General features: G+C 35.8%; 2 protein-coding genes across 2 annotated transcripts; one reads left to right on the plus strand and one right to left on the minus strand.

Annotated features, from left to right (window-relative positions):
* The first annotated feature begins 3505 nt into the window (after positions 1–3505).
* On the plus strand, positions 3506–4447 carry LOC100346389 (olfactory receptor 4K14-like). Its single transcript, XM_089311002.1, has one exon. The coding sequence runs from the start codon at positions 3509–3511 to the stop codon at positions 4445–4447; it is 939 nt and encodes a 312-aa protein (XP_089167128.1). The 5' UTR covers positions 3506–3508.
* Positions 4448–11716: 7269 nt separating this feature from the next.
* Positions 11717–12658, minus strand: LOC100346132 (olfactory receptor 4F15-like). Its single transcript, XM_051822283.3, has one exon. It carries the CDS (start codon positions 12653–12655, stop codon positions 11717–11719), a length of 939 nt encoding a protein of 312 aa, XP_051678243.3. The 5' UTR covers positions 12656–12658.
* Between the last annotated feature and the right edge of the window lie 5867 nt (positions 12659–18525).

Consider the following 18525-nt stretch of genomic DNA (forward strand, 5'->3'; position numbering starts at 1 on the left):
TAACAGATGGTAAGAAGGAAAAAAACTGCTCAAAATATTGTTTTTAAATCTAAAAATATCTTCACAATTTGACATCCAGTGTGTACCTGTTAGATGTCAAGTAATCACAGATAATATTGAAAAAAATCAGATTTTTGACTAAGATTGCCCACATTTGTCTAGACAACCTTGAAATGTATTGGTCTTTACATTTATATAAGGGGTTTGGTAGATGGTCCTATATCACACTAGTGTATGATTTTGCTCACTACTGAAATTAAAAGCTTTAAGAATAAGATAACAAGAGATCAAGTTTCAGTTCAAGATTCCAGACTGCATCTCTTCATCACTTATAGGAATGTTTGAAAACTTCACTAATATTTAACTTGACTGATTTATGTGAGGTTTCTCTTGTTTCCCTGCTCCGTTTTCCAATAAGTGCGAATTTTATATCACTCTTAACAAAGTTTCCAGGAGATAATCATGATAAAAATATTCCATGATTCTTGTTTGTCCAGAACGTAGAGCAGGAAAATTTCACCCAAGGGACCCCTTCAAGTGGTGAATATGTGTGAGGCTGAGGGAAAGGACTTCCACAGGTGCTGCCTCCACTCAACAATGAATGTTGAATCCAGCACACGTCAGAAGAGAAGACAAAGAGCATCTGAGCTTTAAGAAGCGCTGTGTTTAGTACGTTATTTCATTTTCTTTGCAACTGTCTTCAAGATAATTTTAAAATATTTCTATATGTATGTTTCATATATGCTTACTATTGGAGTTAAGAAGGACCTTTTGAGTATGTGACATTTTCATAAAATGCTATTCAGGCTTTCTTTGCCTATGCTATTCCAACTGGAGTTTCTGTGGTTTCCTTCACAGTGGTTCTCTGACAACCCATATGCACTTACCAAAAGCTACTCTCAGGTCTTCTCTGAGAGATCTCATTTTTTTGTTGTCTAATTGCTTGAGTGGCTTCCAACTATCCTTGTTTATGCAGTACATCCTGTGTAAGAGAAAAAACATTTTTCATTTCAGAGCGTTAGTCTAAGAAAAACAGTACAATAAAGATGTAAAATGGGTTAGATAATCAATGCAAACTGATATTACTCCAGAAATAGGGTTAAGATTCATAGCATAAGTAAAATGAAAGCAGAGTCAACAAGCTACTTGGAGGGACTTGAAGTTTCTCTGTACCTCAACCGGGACATATCTTAGCAAATCTATTGCATTCTCTCAGGGCAAGATTCTCCTTATAAAAATATAAATATGAAAACTTTCATATATTTATACAGTTATTAGAGAAATAATTTCATGGAGAGATGTGCATAAAGGAGGAAGAAATGTTACTGCTGTGCTTATTTTTTAATTGATAAATAATAACTATATATAATAACGGGGCACTCTGATGTTGTGACGAATGAGAGGACATCAAAAAGTTCATGGCCCATTACTAAAAATCTATGCCTGAATTTCAAAAACTTTTGCATGAAAATAAACCTACCTTCTAATTCTGTTTTTCCATGAACTTTTTGAAGTTCCTTCATTCCTATTATTTTTAATGTCTCCATTACATAATGTCTCATTTGTGATGAGACATTTGTATTCTCATTCCTAGCAATTTTAAAATGCTTAATACTTTTTAACATAATCACTATGCTGTGCCATAGATCAAAAAATCCAATTCTTCCCATCTAACTGGAACTGCTCTCTTGGAGCAACATCTTCCCATTCTCCCACCCATCCCCTGCTTCTGTGTGTTCTGTTGTTTAGATTCCTCATGTAAGTGAGATCACATTTTTACATTGCTATTCCTATATGATGTATCTCCTAAGACAGAAATTCCATCTATCAAATTTCGCTAACTTTTCAGTTCTACCGATCCCAGAATTATTTCTCCAGTCTGTGAAAATTCTGAGTTAACTGTGAGAATTCCCAAGATACCTAATGGAATGTCCTCTTGCCTCTTGTAGTTCCTCTTCGATTTTATAAACCCTCCTGGACAAGAGTAAAAATATGGGATGAAAAAGCTGCTACATTCTTGGAAAGCAAGAGATTAGATAAGTTCTTACTATGAAGGATACATTTATTTGAAATTTGAAATTTTATCATATGTATTCTTTTCTACAGAAAACATTCTGTAGATTCTAAAAACAAAAAAAAAAAAGATCTTAAACTTAAAAAGTGAAATAAAACCCAGAGACATAATTAATAAAGGGGGGAGGAAATCAATTACCTTTCCAATATAGAGTTGAGAAGCATTCTCAATTTATATAGAAAATTTTCAATTATATGGGAAACTATATAAACAAAATTCTCTATTTACGTAGGAAATAATATAAGCAATATTGTGACTATATATGGACATGAATAAGTGATGATCAATGATACTTTTTAAAAACATGTTTATTTATTTGAAAGGTAGAACAACAGAAAAGGAGGAAGGGAGGGGGAGAGAGTGAGTGCACTGCTCTCTGCTGGTTATCTTTATTATTGATTTTAGAATTATAAGCTAAACATTAGTTTTCTGATATATTTCTTTAGTAAAGGTTCAACTCAGACTTGAAGAAATCTTTAAACACAGTTCAGAGAAAATGAAGATTGCATCATGCCGTTTGTACCAGAATTTGAAATCACTTTGCTATTATCTTCTTAACTAAATTTTTGTTATTTAGTGTTATGTTGTTGGTAGCACCCTACCTACATTCTTTTTACTGGACTACTGGACTGAAGCTAGTTTCCTGGCAAATTTGTGATCTTTTTATCAACTGTTCACCTTGCTGTTCTGCTTTCCTCACTCCCCTCTCCGGAAAGAGAAACTCCAGATTAATCCTTTTCGGAACACTTCTACCTCTGGCTCTATTTCTTGAAAAACTGACCTTAAGCAATTAACATCTCTTTGAGGTCATAACACTACATATTATTTCTCTTTACATAACACTATATTTTTCCTCACATAGTGCTGTATGTTATTTCTCTTCGCATGCATTTCTTTTTCTTTCTTTCTTTCTTTCTTTTTTTTTTTTTTTTTTTTTTTTTTTTTTTTTTTTTTTTGACAGGCAGTTAGACAGTGAGAGAGACAGAGAGAAAGGTCTTCCTTTTTTTGCCGTTGGTTCACCCCCCAATGGCCACTGCGGCTGGCGCACTGCAGCTGGCGCATCACGCCAATCCGAAGGCAGGAGCCAGGTGCTTCTCCTGGTCTCCCATGGGGTTCAGGGCCCAAGCACTTGGGCCATCCTCCACTGCCTTCCTGGGCCACAGCAGAGAGCTGGCCTGGAAGAGGGCAACCGGGACAGAATCCAGTGCCCCCACTGGGACTAGAACCTTGTGTGCCGGCACCACTAGGCAGAGGATTAGCCTGTTGAGCCATGGCGGCGCCAGCATCTCTTCGCATGTATTCCTTTTACCCTCAGATATGGATGTAACTTTCAGTGCAAAATTCAAAAAAAAAAATTAAAGCTCTGTTCTATCCCACTAATAATCTATTTTCATCTCTAGGTTATTTTAGAGAACACGAGAACACATTGACAAAATGGATACAAGAAATCAGTCTGTTGTGTCAGAATTTGTGCTTCTGGGACTTTGCCATTCATGGAATATTGAGGTCTTACTCTTCATGATATTTTTGATGCTTTATCTGATCATTGTATCTGGAAATATTTTCATCGTGGTCTTAATCATCACTGACTCACATCTCCATTCCCCCATGTACTTCTTGTTGGCCAATCTGTCCTTTGTGGACATGTGGCTTTCCTCAGTCACCACTCCTAAGATGATCACAGACTTCCTCAGAGAGAACAATACCATTTCCTTTGGAGGCTGCATGTGCCAGATCCTATTTGTTCATTTTGTAGGAGGGGGTGAGATGGTGCTACTTGTGGTAATGGCCTATGATCGCTATGTGGCCATCTGCAAGCCACTCCACTACTCCTCTATTATGAGCCTGAAAATGTGTAACGGGCTGGTGGTGACTTCCTGGACCATTGGCTTTGTTCATGCTGTGAGTCAGATGGCTGTGATTGTGCAGCTGCCTTTCTGTGGCCCCAGGGAGATAGACAGCTTCTTCTGTGACATACCGCTGGTGGTCAGGCTGGCCTGCATGGAGTCCTCTAACTTGGAAATATTAATGAATGCTGACAGTGGGGTTCTGGCTATGACCTGCTTTATTCTACTGCTGATATCCTACACATATATTCTTCTCACTGTCTGCAAAAGCTCAAAAACTGGAGCATCGAAGGCCCTCTCTACCTGCACTGCCCACATCACAGTGGTGGTGCTCTTCTTTGGGCCGTGCATCTTCATCTATGTGTGGCCACTCAGCATCACCTGGGTGGACAAGTTTCTTGCTGTGTTTTACTCAGTTATTACACCTCTCCTAAATCCAGCCATCTATACCCTGAGAAATAAAGAGATGAAAAGTGCCATGAATAGATTCAGAAACTATTACATGGATTCCAGAGCAAACAGTTAACACCTAAAAGCCTCAATAGGAAAAATTCAAATTGTCAACATCCTGTTTTTATAAAATAGTTGAGACTTCAGGGTGTTTTTGTGTACCTTTTACTCCTAGCTTTATATACAAGAGTAGAGGTTAGCATAATTCAGTGAATTTCAACATTTCCTAATCAAACAGAAAAACATTATGAAGTGTTTCCCTAAAATCCAAATATTAATGATATCTATTTGTGGAAGTCTTATCAAAATTATTTTCTGTGTCTTTAATAACATTAAAAGAATACTGCAATGTTATATGTACATTCCGATGAGCAGCATCTTAATGAAATTTTTCCTAATTTCTTTTAACCACATTGGCAAAAAGTGTTTATGTAACATTGATACCTCTCATCTAAATGTCACTTACCTTTGGCAAAACATTATCACTTTTTCCTTAACTTAAATTCCTGCTCAAATACTAGTGGGAAAAATCAGGGGAAAAGCCAAGAGTGGATGATATACATTTGGCAAAGTATATAAGGAATAACAGTGGGGGTTATACCCTGCTTGCTTTTATTGACTTTATAAGAATTAAAATATATAAAGAAATCCTAATGATATTTTCTTAATTAGATCATTGTCAAAGAATGATATTTACAACTTATTAATAATTTTATAAAAATCCTATAATATACTGTCCCCAAAGCGGGGACCATGTCTTACTGATAATTTTTTCAAAGCCAAAATACATAGTACAATGATTAATTATAAAATGGATACTTATGAAAATATATCAGTAAATCAACAAATGTTAAATTTTTCACTCAAATGCCTATAACATTCCTTTTCAAAGTATGTATAAACTACTCTTGTATGTAAAAAATTTCTAGTGATTTTTAAAATATTTCTTTTCTTTTTCCCAGAATGATAAATTAAGTGAATTGAAATTCATTACTAAGAATCAGCAATATATATCATAAAATGAAAAGAGGGCACATACGTAATTTTATTGCCTTTAATATTGGAACAAAATACAACATACAGATGAAATAAAATAATGCTTTTTTTAAAGACTTGTTTTCTATTTATTTGAAAGGCAGAGTTACAGAGAGATGTAGAAAGAGGGATATTCCTGAGAACAGTGTTGATATTTTGATTGGGATCACATTGAATCTGTAAATTGCTTTTGGTAGTATGTACATTTTGATGATATTCTTCCAATCTACAAGCATGGAAGAGTCCTCCATTTTTTGTGTCTTCTATTTCTTTAATGTGTTGTAATTTTCATCATAGAGATCTTTCACCTCCTTATTTAAATGTATTCCAAAGTACTTAATTTTTTTGTGGCTATTGTGAATGGGATTGATCTTTGAAGTTCTTTCTCAGCCATGGAATTATATGTATGCAAAAGCTATTTTTTTATGCTAATTTTATATTCTACTTTACCAAACTGTATGAGTTCCAATAGTCTCTTGGTAGAGTCTTTTTTCTCTTATATGGAGAATCATGTCATCTGCAAACAGGGATATTTTGACTTCCTCATTTCCAATTTGTATCCATTTGATTTCTTTTTCTTGCCTAATGGCTCTGGCTAAAATTTCCATAACTATAACAAATAGCAATGGTGAGAATGGGCATCCTTATCTAGTTCTGGATCTCAGTGGGAATGCTTCCAACTTCTTCCCATTCAATAGGATGCCGGCCATGGGTTTATTATAAATTGCCTTGATTTGTTGAGGAATGTTCCATCTTTGCCAAATTTTCTCAAGGTTTTTTTTTTTTTTTTTATCAAGAAACAATGTTGTGTTTTATCAAATGCTTTTTCTGTATCAATTGAGTTAATATGGTTTTGGTTTTTCAGTTTGTTAATGTGATGTGTCACGTTGATTTGCTAATGTGATTTGCTAATTTATCCCTGGTATGCAGGGATATAAATTGATGAATTCCACTTGGTCTGGGTGAATATTCTTTCTGATGTGTTGGGGTATTTGATTAGCTGGTATCAACACTCTTCTCAGGTCCAAAAAAAAGTGCTAAAAATGTTTATTGAAACACAAAAAACTTAAATAGCTAAAAGTAACCTTAAACAAAAAAAAAAATACAAAGCCAGAGGCATCACAATATCAGATTTCAAGACATACTACAAGGCAGTTATAATCAAACAGCATGGTACTGGCATAAAAATAGGCTTGTAGACCAATGGAATAGAGTAGAAACTCCAGAAAACCAAACCACACATCTATATCCTCTTAATCTTTGAAAAAGGAGCTAAAATCTTTTCCTTAAGGAACAACAATCTTTTCAACAAATGATGCTGGGAAAATTGGATCTCCTCATGCAGAAATATGAAAAAAGACCCCTACTTTATACTTTTTACAAAAACCAACTCAAAATGGATCAAGGATCTAAATCTACAACTTGATACCATCAAATTACTATCAGAGAACATTGGGGAAACTCTGCAAGACATTGGCATAGGCAAAGATATCTTTGAAAAGACCCCAGAAGCACAGGCAATTAAAGCTAAAATAGACAAATGGGATTACATCAAACTGAGAAGTTTCTGCACTGCAAAGGAAATACTCAAAGTGACGTGGCAACTGACAGAATGGGAGAAAATATTTGCAAACTATGCAACTTATACAGGATTAATATCCAGAACCTATAAAGAGCTCAAGAAACTCAAAACAATCCAATTAAGAAATGGGCAAAGGACTTGAACAGGCATTTTTCAAAAGAGGAAATTTAAATTGCCAACAGACACATGAAAAAATGCTCAGGATCACTAACCATCTAGAAATGCAAATTAAAACCACAAGGCAGTTTCACCTCATTCCAGTTAGAATGGCTCTCATACAGAAATCAACAAAGAAATGTTGGATGAATGGAAAGAGGTATCCTAGACCACTATCGGTGGGAATGTAAACTAGTACATCGATTATAGAAAACAGTATGGGGATACCTCAGAAAATAGATCTACCACATGATCCAGCAATACCACTCTTGGGAACTTACCCAAACAAAATGAAATCAGCATATGAAAGAGTTACTGTACCCCATGTTTATTGCAGCTCAATTCACAATATCTAAGATATAGTATTAACTCAGATGTACATCAGCTGATGTCTGGAAAAATTGAAGAATTTATATAGTATGGAATACTACTCAGGCATACAAAGGAACAAAATCCTGTCTTTAACAAAATGGACACAACTGGAAACCATTATACTTAGTGAAATAAGCCAGTCACAACAAGACAGATACCAGATGTTTCCCTGATCTGTAATAATTAGTAGAGTACCAAAAAAGTAATGTATATGAGCAAAATTGACACTGAGATTTACAGCTTTGTCTTTACTGTTGATGAACAGTGTTTTTTCCTTCCTATTATTTGTTCAATTCTTTACTTTGTGTAGGATTAATCTTATGAGCATAAAATAAACTGAAAGTAAATCATTGTAAAAAAATTATTTAATGAATAGTGTTGAAATAAACAGCCAATCTTTGGGGGAAAATACGTTGAATCTGTACATTGTAGATGTCATACAAAATATTCTTAAAATTAAATCAAAAAATTAAATTATAAAAAAAAAGAAAGAGGGGTATTCCATTTGCTGGTTCACTCCCCAAATCCAATCACCATAGCCAGTGTTAATGTTCAATTTAGTGTAAATAATTTTCCTACTCTATGGAAGAATTCTTTCCCTGAGAACCAAGACCTTCAAAGCAAACAGACCTCAACATTGTAAGGATGGGAAGAAATAAATTTTTTAAGACATTTATTTATTTATTTATTTATTTATTTTAAAGAGTAAGAGAGAGAGAGAGGTTTTCCATCTGCTTGTTCACTCCCCAAGTGGCTACAATGACCAGAGTTGGGCCAGGCTGAAGCCAGGAGCCAGGAGCTTCTTCCAGGTCTCCAATGTGGATGGAGAGAACCAGAGACTTGCACCATCTTCTGCTGCTTTCCCAGGTGCATTAGCAGGGAGCTGTTTCAGAAGCAGAGCAGACTGGATTAGAACCAGTGCCAATATGGGATGCCAGCACTATAGACAGTGGCTTAATCTGCTGCACCACAGCACTGGCCAAAGGGAAAAAATTTCTGAGCAGGTAATTAAGTATATTAGTGAGAAGACCTTCTTCTGCTCCCTCATCTTCATTCCCAAATCCAGGGGATGAATATCTCAAGAGACTGACAGGTGTCTTCAGTATGCCATTCTAACATTCAATACACCAGCTACTCATGGGGGATTATGCATTTAGAATAGAGAACTCATTGGTCATGACCCTATTGCTCATTTTAAGTTACTATAAAACAAATCCCTTGATGAGCAAAAATTTGTAGCTAATAACTTACCAACAAATAAGACATTATTTAAACTCATAGGTGGTGGTATAACCTTAAGTATTATGGTTAGGAAAAATATACATAACCAGAATACACATTGATTTGCTTGAGACAAAATTCTACTTCATCCAAGACAGAAGGATTCCAACATCATTATCAACCTGCCACAAAGGATTCCAGTATCATCAACCTGAGAGATCCTCATATATTAGTGGTTCAGTATTAATGGGGATTATCCATACTGATTTCCAGATATTGCTTGTGAGAAACATCATGTGGTTTTGCAAAATTTGAATATAAACCCTAGTCATTTTTGTATAGACACTCCTTAAGTATTGGGCTAGCCAGAAAAAGAGGCTAACATACAAAAACCTGTAGGGTGGTTGTCTTATTAACAAGATTTTCTTCTATGATGCATGCCCTTTGGCAAGTATTAAGTTAAAACCCCAATATTTTGAAAGTCTGGGGGCCAGTGCTGTGGCACAATGGGTTCAAGCCCCAGCCTACAGTGCCAGCATCCCATATGAGTACCGATTCAAGTCCCAGCTGATCCTCTTCTGATCCAGCTCTCTGCTATAGTCTGGAAAGCAGTAGAAGATGGCCCAAGTCTTTGGACCCCTGCACCCACGTGGGAGATCCAAAAGAAGGTCCTGGCTCCTGGCTTCGGATCAGCTCAGCTCAGCTCTGGCCTTAGCAGCCATTTGGGGAAATGAACCAGCAGATGGAAGACCTCTCTCTCTATCTGGCTGTACCTCTCTCTGTAACTCTGTCTTTCGACCTCTCTCTCTATCTGGCTGTACCTCTCTCTGTAACTCTGTCTTTCAAATAAATAAAATAAATCTTAAAAAACAAGAAAAAGGAACAAAGTCCGTGCACATTCTGAGCAATCTATCACCAGCAATCTATGCAGTCACCTTTGTCACTATCTTCTCATTCTGTTCACTTGAAGCCCTAACCCTCCAAACAAATCACAATTAATTATTGCTCGCTGGTAATAGCAAAATGAAATACTGGCTCATTGTCTTCCAAGGTGAAGAATTTCTCTTTGTCATTATCCTTTAGGACCACAATCATGGTACTAACCTTACTAATCCTTGAACATAAGACTTCACTAAATTGAGACCACATGAAGTTGAAGATATTTACTTTTAGTCACTGCCAATGTATCATGTAAAACCATCCATATATTTAAGTTTTTATTTCCAATCTATTGTTACAAGGAACTCTGTGTAGTAATAGGTATGCACTGAGAAGTAAATCCAGCAAGAGCAGATATTGAAGGGGTGGAGTCATAAGCTAATGCAACTGCTTAGTGCCACAGGACCTGCCAAGCTTCATCAATTAAATATATTTTCACATTTCAATTTTATAGACTGAGCAATAAGATGGCATCCATGCCATAATGAGTATGGGTCACATAATACCTGATTCCAAATTTAGTCATTTCTTATCTATGACAGCCCAAATAGGATGGTGATCACTGGATCTCAAGAAATGTTAATAAGGTGGTTAATCTCCTATTATCTGGTTCAGATATGTCTAAAGCATACAAAATTTTCTCTTTGCTCATTATTGCATACAATCAGAATTACTGTATCAGTGTAATAAATTGGAATATTTTTTGAAATATAGAGTTGAAGGCATTGAAGAATATTGCAGTAAATGAATTTTATGGTATATGAGTTATATTTTGAAAAGATTATATATAAACATATGGAATATTTAAATTTTTATGGAAAATGTGCATTATGAAAATTTACATATGGATTTCAAATTTTTGCACCAAAATGAGTTTATTTTTCATTTTAATTTTTTCCTCAAACTTGATGAAGTACCCTCATATATTCGTGGATATGTATTTTTATTTATTTACCAAAATATGTACACTAAATGGTAGATTTTTTAACATTTTGAGTTTGTTAGAGGTACAAATTAGAGATGTATACCTACCTCTAATTAGATGTATACCTCTAATACAGTATAGGCTATGAATTTTCTAGGTATGGTTAACATTAGACTTACTCTATGCCATATTTTAGTTTGGACTGCATTTTTTCATTTTGCATTAAGCAAAGAAGTACAATGGGAAGGAAATCAGACCTCAGTTATTCTGGGCAGTTTAGAGAAGATGATAGTTTATATATAGTTTGAGTAAAGTACCAGTAAATTATTATTTTGAGTACAGGTAATCTAAAATTTGAAGCCACACTTTGAGCAATATATGCTTTTTCATCACCTTTATATACATGTATAGTTGGACTATACCTCATTTGCCAAATAGTGTACAAATAGGGTTGTCATAATTCAATGTAACTTCATAAGTAATTCTGAATATTGTATAAAAAAGTTAGTTCAGAAAAATGTTTAAAGCTAGAAAGTATATATTTCATGGTAGTTTAAAGTATTTTCCAAAACAAGTCATAAATGAAAATAACTAGCTCAACATCAAACATGTAGCTATTTTATTTCAAAGAAATGAATTCTTTATTATAATATAAATAAAAAGATTTTATACATAAAAAAATAAATGCAGTGAGAGCTCTTGTTGTGAGAAGTCTTTCGATCTATAAATAAAAGAAACCATTGACACTGGTTATAGTCTTGTGAATACAGTGCTCTGCTCTGTGTTTCATAAACTTTTAAGGTCATGTGGGGACTGCTAAAAACAAAGACATACACACAATTGTCCTATTATATTTAAAACTATAAAGTACATAAATAATCTATAAAAGGAAATTAAATAAGTAAGCAAACGAATTATTACTGATTTTGGACATAAGTCTCCAAGATTTTCTGAGCTTTTATGGATACAAGACATACTTGTTCCATAAGATGGTGTATGTATCAAACACTTTTAGTATCTGTCATGTAATTCTTAAACTGCATATATTCATTAAAGTATTTGTGTCATTTGTGTGGTAGAAAATACACTAAATAACTTGTACTCTCATGTATTACTTAAGAGATCCTCCTCAAACCTGGGACTTGATTACCCAGTCTCCTCATTGCCGTCTTCATGTCCTTATTCCTCAAGGTATATATGGCAGGATTCAGAATGGGTGTAATCATGAAATCCAAAATGGCAAGAAATTTATCCACTGATACTGTGGGAAATGGCCACATATAGACAAAGATGCATGGCCCAAAAAACAAAACCACCACCGTGATGTGAGCTGAAAGGGTGGAGAGGGCCTTGGACAAACCACCCGAGGAGCGTTTCCATACAGTGACCAGGATGAAGATGTAGGAGATCATCAAGAAGAAGAAGGTGCCTGTGGAAATGAACCCACTGTTGGCAGTCACTATGAATTCCATCCTGTAAGTGTCTGCACAGGCAAGTTTGATGAACCAAGGAAGATCACAGTAAAAACTATCTATCTCATTAGGACCACAAAAAGGCAAATGAACCACAAAAGCTAACTGAGCCAATGAGTGAAGGAGACCAATCATCCAAGCACCAGACAGAAGCAAAACGCACATCTGTGGGTTCATGATGGTCAGGTAATGGAGGGGCTTACATATGGCCACATATCTGTCCAAGGCCATGGCTAAGAGCAGCACCATCTCCGATCCACCCAGGACATGAAGGGCAAATATCTGGAGGATGCAACCCTGAAATGAAATGATATTTTTCCCAGAGTAAAGGTCAGAAATCATTTTAGGAACCGTAACAGTAGAAAGGCACATATCAATGAATGAAAGATTTCCCAAAAGGAAGTACATTGGAGAGTGTAAATGAGCATCGAACATCACAGAAAACACAACAAGGAGGTTCCCAAGAACAATAATTACATAAAACACCACAGAGAAGGCCAGAAGAAAATTCTGCACTGGTCTATAGGTAGAAAGTCCCAGGAATACAAATTCAAATACTGCTGAATAATCTGTTTTATTCATTGATTTTGTATTACCTGAAAGGAACAACAAGAAATAAAGTAATGTACAAGAGATATTAAACAATGTAGATGTCACAAGGCTTCAAATTCTAATATTAAAAAATTAACCACAGTTACAAAATCCCTTTGCAAACGTTATACATTAATTTGTTCATTTAACAACATCTATTGAGTAACTTTACTGAATACCCCTATATGTTAGTCACAGCATCGCATTCCAAAATGAACATAGACCTCATCATTCTACATTTTTCAGTCTAGCTGTGAGGCTAGGCATTAAACAACTAGTTACATATGTAGAGGATTATGCTGATTATAAGTTATATAAAAAGACAAACTAGGTGCTGGAAGATGTGTGTGCTAAGATCTAAAAAATGAACATGGTTTCAGGGGCTGGCGCTGTAGCACAGTGGGTTAATCCTCTGCCTGTGGAGCCAGCATTCCATATGGGTGCCAGTTCTAGTCCCCACTGCTCCTCTTCCAGGCCAGCTCTCTGCTGTGGCCCGGGAGTACAGTGGAGGATGGCCCAAGTGCTTGGGCCCATGCACCCCATGGGTGACCAGGAGGAGGCACCTGATTCCTGGCTTTGGATCGGCACAGCTACGGCCATTGCAGCCATTTGGGGAGTGAACCAACGGACGAAAGACCTTTCTCTGTCTCTCTCTCACTGTCTGTAATTCTACCTCTCAAATAAATAAATAAAATCTAAAAAAAAAAAAAAAGAAGTATCCTGAGGAGTGAACAGAACAAACTTGAATAAATAAAAGACAACTAAGGTCTTCTCAAGGTAGAATCCTACAGGAGTGTTAAGTGTTTGGTGAATATCTAAGAGATGATAGAAACCATTGAGGAAGAAAAGTGAAATAAATAAGGAAAGTATTAGAAATAACCTAAATCCAAATAATAGAGAATTACCTTATTCAAAGAATATTTAGCTGGGAAAAATATTTGACCTTATATGTAGAAAAAATATCATGAAGAAATGTTCATAATGTGCTTTTAATGAAAAAGCTTACAAAAATATATAGACAACATATTTTAAACCCTATAAAATAAAAATAAATGACAAATAATAATTGTTTATCTCTAGGTTCATTTACTAATTTGATATTTGTAAAATTGCTACTGTGTGACATTGTGATAGATAAAAATATAGCCAAATATCAATTTCCAAGATTCACTTCATATATTGATATTTTTCTTAGAAGATTTACTTGAAAATTATGAGATTTTTCTAAACTACATACAGTTTGAACAACCAAACAACTGTAATCCTTGTTCCACACCTGAACTGCGTACCATGCATTCCCCGCCTGCAAAGCCACCACCAAGCTTTCCTTCTGATCCCAGACCATTGATGTTTTCATGTTGTGACTTCCCTGTGCCCTTTGCTGCACTTCCCCAGCTAGAGAGCAGCATAAGGTGGCAGGAGTGCCATGAACACTTTACAGACATGAATGGGATTGAAAGCAATCAGGACTGGGCATTCTAAGGGCTATGGACATGGAACAAGTGAAGTAGTCAGAACCTCACATCGGGGATTCTGGGGGATGCTCCGTAAGAGCACCCAGTAGGGAATGATGCAGACAGTGAAAACACATACAGAGCAGAATCGAAAAAGAGGGAATGAGACAATCACTCCTGCAGATGAGAAGAGATTTGCCTTGCCAGTAGCTGCCCATTGTTTTTATATTTTGATCATGTAATGTGGGGGTTTTAAAAGATACTTATTAAATACAAAAAAGATGCTCATTCTGAAAAGCAAAATGTGTATCTAGCACGATCACAACTACAGAAGATGAAGAAAAAATGTTTTACAAACAAGTAAATAAAAAAAGACCAATAATGTTAATAGACGTTTCAGCAAAGAAGATATGCAAATATACAGATGGCATAAAGCCTGTGGAAAGACGCTCCACATGATATCATGATATGTCATCAGGAAGATGAAATTAAAACGGTAAATGCAACCACTTACCTATTAAGATGGTCAAATTTCAGAACACTGTCAGCACAGAATCCTGGCAAGGATATGGAACAACAGGGACTCTCATTCGTTTTGGGCAGTTGTTGACAAAATGAATAAATTCTTAGCATATGATCCAGCAACCTTGCACCTTATCCTCTACCCATATGAACTGAAAACCTCTGTCCACTAAATCTGCAAATAGATGTTAAAAGCAGCTTTATTCATAATCAGCATTTCCTGTAGTAGATAAATTAATAAATAAATAAATGGTGGTGTATCCAAACTATGGAATAATATTCAGAAATAACAAAAGAGCTATCAACCCTATTATAGAAAAATTCTAAGCAAGAAGTCAGTCCTAATGTGCAAATTTTATATTTTTCATAGAATCTTCTTTGGAGAAAATACATTGATCAATAATGTTTCCTGATTGATTAAGGATGGAGGTGATTTGAAAGGATACAGAAAGGAACTGACAGACACAGAATAAAAAGCAAGAGAAAAGAAAATTATAAATAAGAAGAGATTAAAAGAAACGATAGAAGGCAGTCTGAGACAGAAGGCACTGTGAGAGTCATTGATTAGTTACCATCCTGCTGAAACTTGTTCAATGACTTTAGTCTTTCACAGAAGTTAGAACTCCTTTATGAAGGCGATCTCCCTGGCTGTTTTCCCAGTCTCACATCTAGAGTCTACACGACCTCAACAAAGCCCTCTCCGATTTTCTTAAACTACTTACATCACCGTTTTTGTTTGTTTATCTTCTGTTTGCATCCTACAACTGAACTGCTTGGTACATGCTATTGGCTGAGAGATTATTTATCATCTGTAAGTACAATTGCTGCATCACCTTCTCAAAAACCGCTTCCTCTTTCTTCCTGTTGTACATTAAACCTACTTCTTTGTGTTATGACAATTCATCATGGACAATTGGCCATCCTGTCTCTCCTGCCAAGTCTATGAGTTCTTTAAGGACAGAGATAGTATCTTATTCACAAATCCAGCCCACAGTAAATGTGCATGAATACTCATATTCACAGACAAGTGGATGGATGACCTTATGTCAGTTTCTTGGTACATGTTTTACCCTAAGTTTCTCCCTGCCCATGCTCTACTAATTATATTATCAATCAAAAAAACTTTTCTTAAAACCTGGCAGGATAAACCGATCTCTTTGTGCTAGTATTTCCTAAAGCAAGAAATATGCACAGAAGGGAGGATAGAGTGGTAAGTATCACTATGCTCCTAGATCTATAGATATGAAATGCATGACTTTGTTCACCATGTACAAAGAAATTTTTAAAGTTTAAAAAAGCAAAAACAACAAGATAGTTTGTGTTCAGAATTAACCTTTGAAATACATATTGATATCTCATTTTAAGTTAAAAAAATTGATAAGGGACACATTATCAGCATGTCTCACAGAAAAACACAGAACAGTAAGATGAAGATACATGGAGGTGTCCACATCTGTTGAGACTACTGCGCCCAGGAGGCTACCTTCTGGACCCACTGTCTAATCCATAGATTTGAGAGGCTGTAATGCACAGTCAGTGGCCCAGATTTCGGAGCGCTGGCGTTGACATACTCTCCAGGAACTTCCTTGTCCAAGAGAGTCCTGCTCTACTTCTTGTGGGCTAAATATAATTTTATTGGGTTCAGCATTGTGGCTCAGCAGGTTGAAGTCCCAACCTGCAGCACCAGCATCCTTTATAGGTGATGGTTCGAGTCCTGGCTGCTCCTCCAATCCAGCTACATGCTAATGTGCCTGGGAAAACAGCAGAAGATGACCCAAGTGCTTGAGTCACTGCATGTAGTGGGAGACCCTGAAGAAGCTCCTGGCTCCTGGTTTCAGCCTTGTTCAGTCCTGGCTGTTGCAGCCATTTGAGTGGTGAACTGGAGGATACAAGATTCTCTCTCTCTCTCTCTCTCTCTCTCTCTCTCTCTCTTTCTCTCTCTCTGCTTTTCAAATAAATCAATCATATATATATGTATATATATATAATTTCACTGCATATTTACCTCCTAATTTCGTCCTTAGCAATCACACTTCATTAGATTTCAGATTCCACGACAATAATTTTAATTACTGTTTTCCCTTCATCTCTGAATCCAGTCAATTCAGCGAACTTTCCAGACCTCACTTCCTAAAGAACACTTAAACGCAGAATAGGCCCACACTTCTTCATTGTGTTTTTTATTTTGATTAAAGCAGGAGCTACAAACTGTAGCAGCAACAGAAACTACAGGTTTGTGAGGCACAAACAGTCACCTAGTATTTTACAGCCATTATTAACAAACTATATGCTCTGACTCATATTCTACATCATCGTTAACCTGAATCTGGGTTTGTATTTTATGTCCTTCTATTGGCACTTACAGTTATCTCAGCGCAAACTTCTTTTGTAAATGGATTGTGTTATCGACTGTTTCTACATGTGAAAATTGCCTTCCCAAATAAAAGATTAAATGCTCAAAAGATTAAGAGAAAATTGTTACCCTACAGCTGTTTGGCACTATTCCTCACTTTTATGTCTACCAATCTTGTTCAAAATGATGAGAATATTTATGGAGGTATAAAGAAACTTCTGTTTACCTCCTTAGATGGATTTTCCCTTTCGTACTACTCTTTTTAATAAAGGTTAGAAATTAGTGAAAAAATTAACATATTTTTCAAATCAATTGTCCCATCAATTTTTTTTCTTTTAAATATTTATTCATCTAATTTGAAAGTTAGAGTGAGAGAAAGAGAGAGAGAGAATCTTCAACTGCTGGGTCACTCCCAAGATCAGCCACATAGACCAGGGATGAACCAGGCCAAAGCCAGGAGCCAGCAGCTTTATCCAGGTCTCCCATAAGGATGTCAGGGACCCAAACACTTGGACCATCTTCCACTGTTTTTCCCAGGCCACTTGGAGGGAGCTGGATGAGAAGTGGTTTAGCCAGGACACAAACTGGTGCCTACATGGGATTCCAGTGTTCCAAGTGACAAGCTTTGCTAGCTATATCACAATACCAGCCCCTCAAAATTTCTACAATTAACTTATGCAGGCTTAATTTAACTGGTATTTCTGAAATGTTATCAACTGAATCAGTCTGTTGGAAAATAATTTTATAAATTTGTTTTTATATCAATCCCCTCTTACATCTCTCCAAGAATTTTGAGGTGATTATGCTCTTAGTGACATTTTTCTGAAAATATTATTTTGAATTTTAGAGTCTTTAAAAGATATTCCCTTTGCATGTGCACCTTATCATTAAACTGTTTGTGACTGACCACAAGCATGTTGTTCATACTTGAAGAAATTCTAGAAGTATGAAACAAGTGATTTTCAACATCTAAATGTCTGTCCAAGGAAAAATAAATCAAACTTAGATATTCTATAATGCATTTTCATGTTGAATTTATTTTCATGGTAAAATAAAATAAAGTTCCACAAAATTCTGTGACACCCCAGATAAGAATTGATATCTTCAACCAACAAATACCTCTGTAAAGCATAATGATTTCTCCAATAATTTTATTTCCACTGATCTTTGAACTTCAAATGACTGTCTCTACCCCTGAATAAGGAAGTGTCAGTGGCACTGAAGAATAGTTAGCTCATCTAAATTCTGTTTCAACCAAGCAAAACTCATACCATAACACATTTTTATTTCCATAGTACTAGTCTCTAAACTGGAAAGGACTGGTAAAATACCACCCCAGATCATTTCCTTTCCACTCTCATAGCTGCTCATCCAGCAAGCATGAAACTTAGCCTATACCTAAAACACTTGCATTTTTCTATAGTTCCAGGAGAAATGTAATAGCTGAAACTAGAAACTGAAATACTCTGTGAAATCCTTTGAATAAGTATAAGCAACAGTTTCATCAGCTTCAGTATAGTAAGGGGAAAGAA

The sequence above is a fragment of the Oryctolagus cuniculus genome, chromosome 12 (assembly GCF_051225735.1).
Source record: "Oryctolagus cuniculus isolate XC-2025 breed Fujian yellow rabbit chromosome 12, ASM5122573v1, whole genome shotgun sequence".
Classification (NCBI taxonomy): Eukaryota; Metazoa; Chordata; class Mammalia; order Lagomorpha; family Leporidae; genus Oryctolagus; species Oryctolagus cuniculus.

Excerpts from the sequence above, each read along its gene's own strand:
- LOC100346132 (XM_051822283.3), bottom strand. The coding sequence starts at position 12,655 with ATGAATAAAACAGATTATTCAGCAGTATTTGAATTTGTATTCCTGGGA.
- LOC100346389 (XM_089311002.1), top strand. The coding sequence starts at position 3,509 with ATGGATACAAGAAATCAGTCTGTTGTGTCAGAATTTGTGCTTCTGGGA.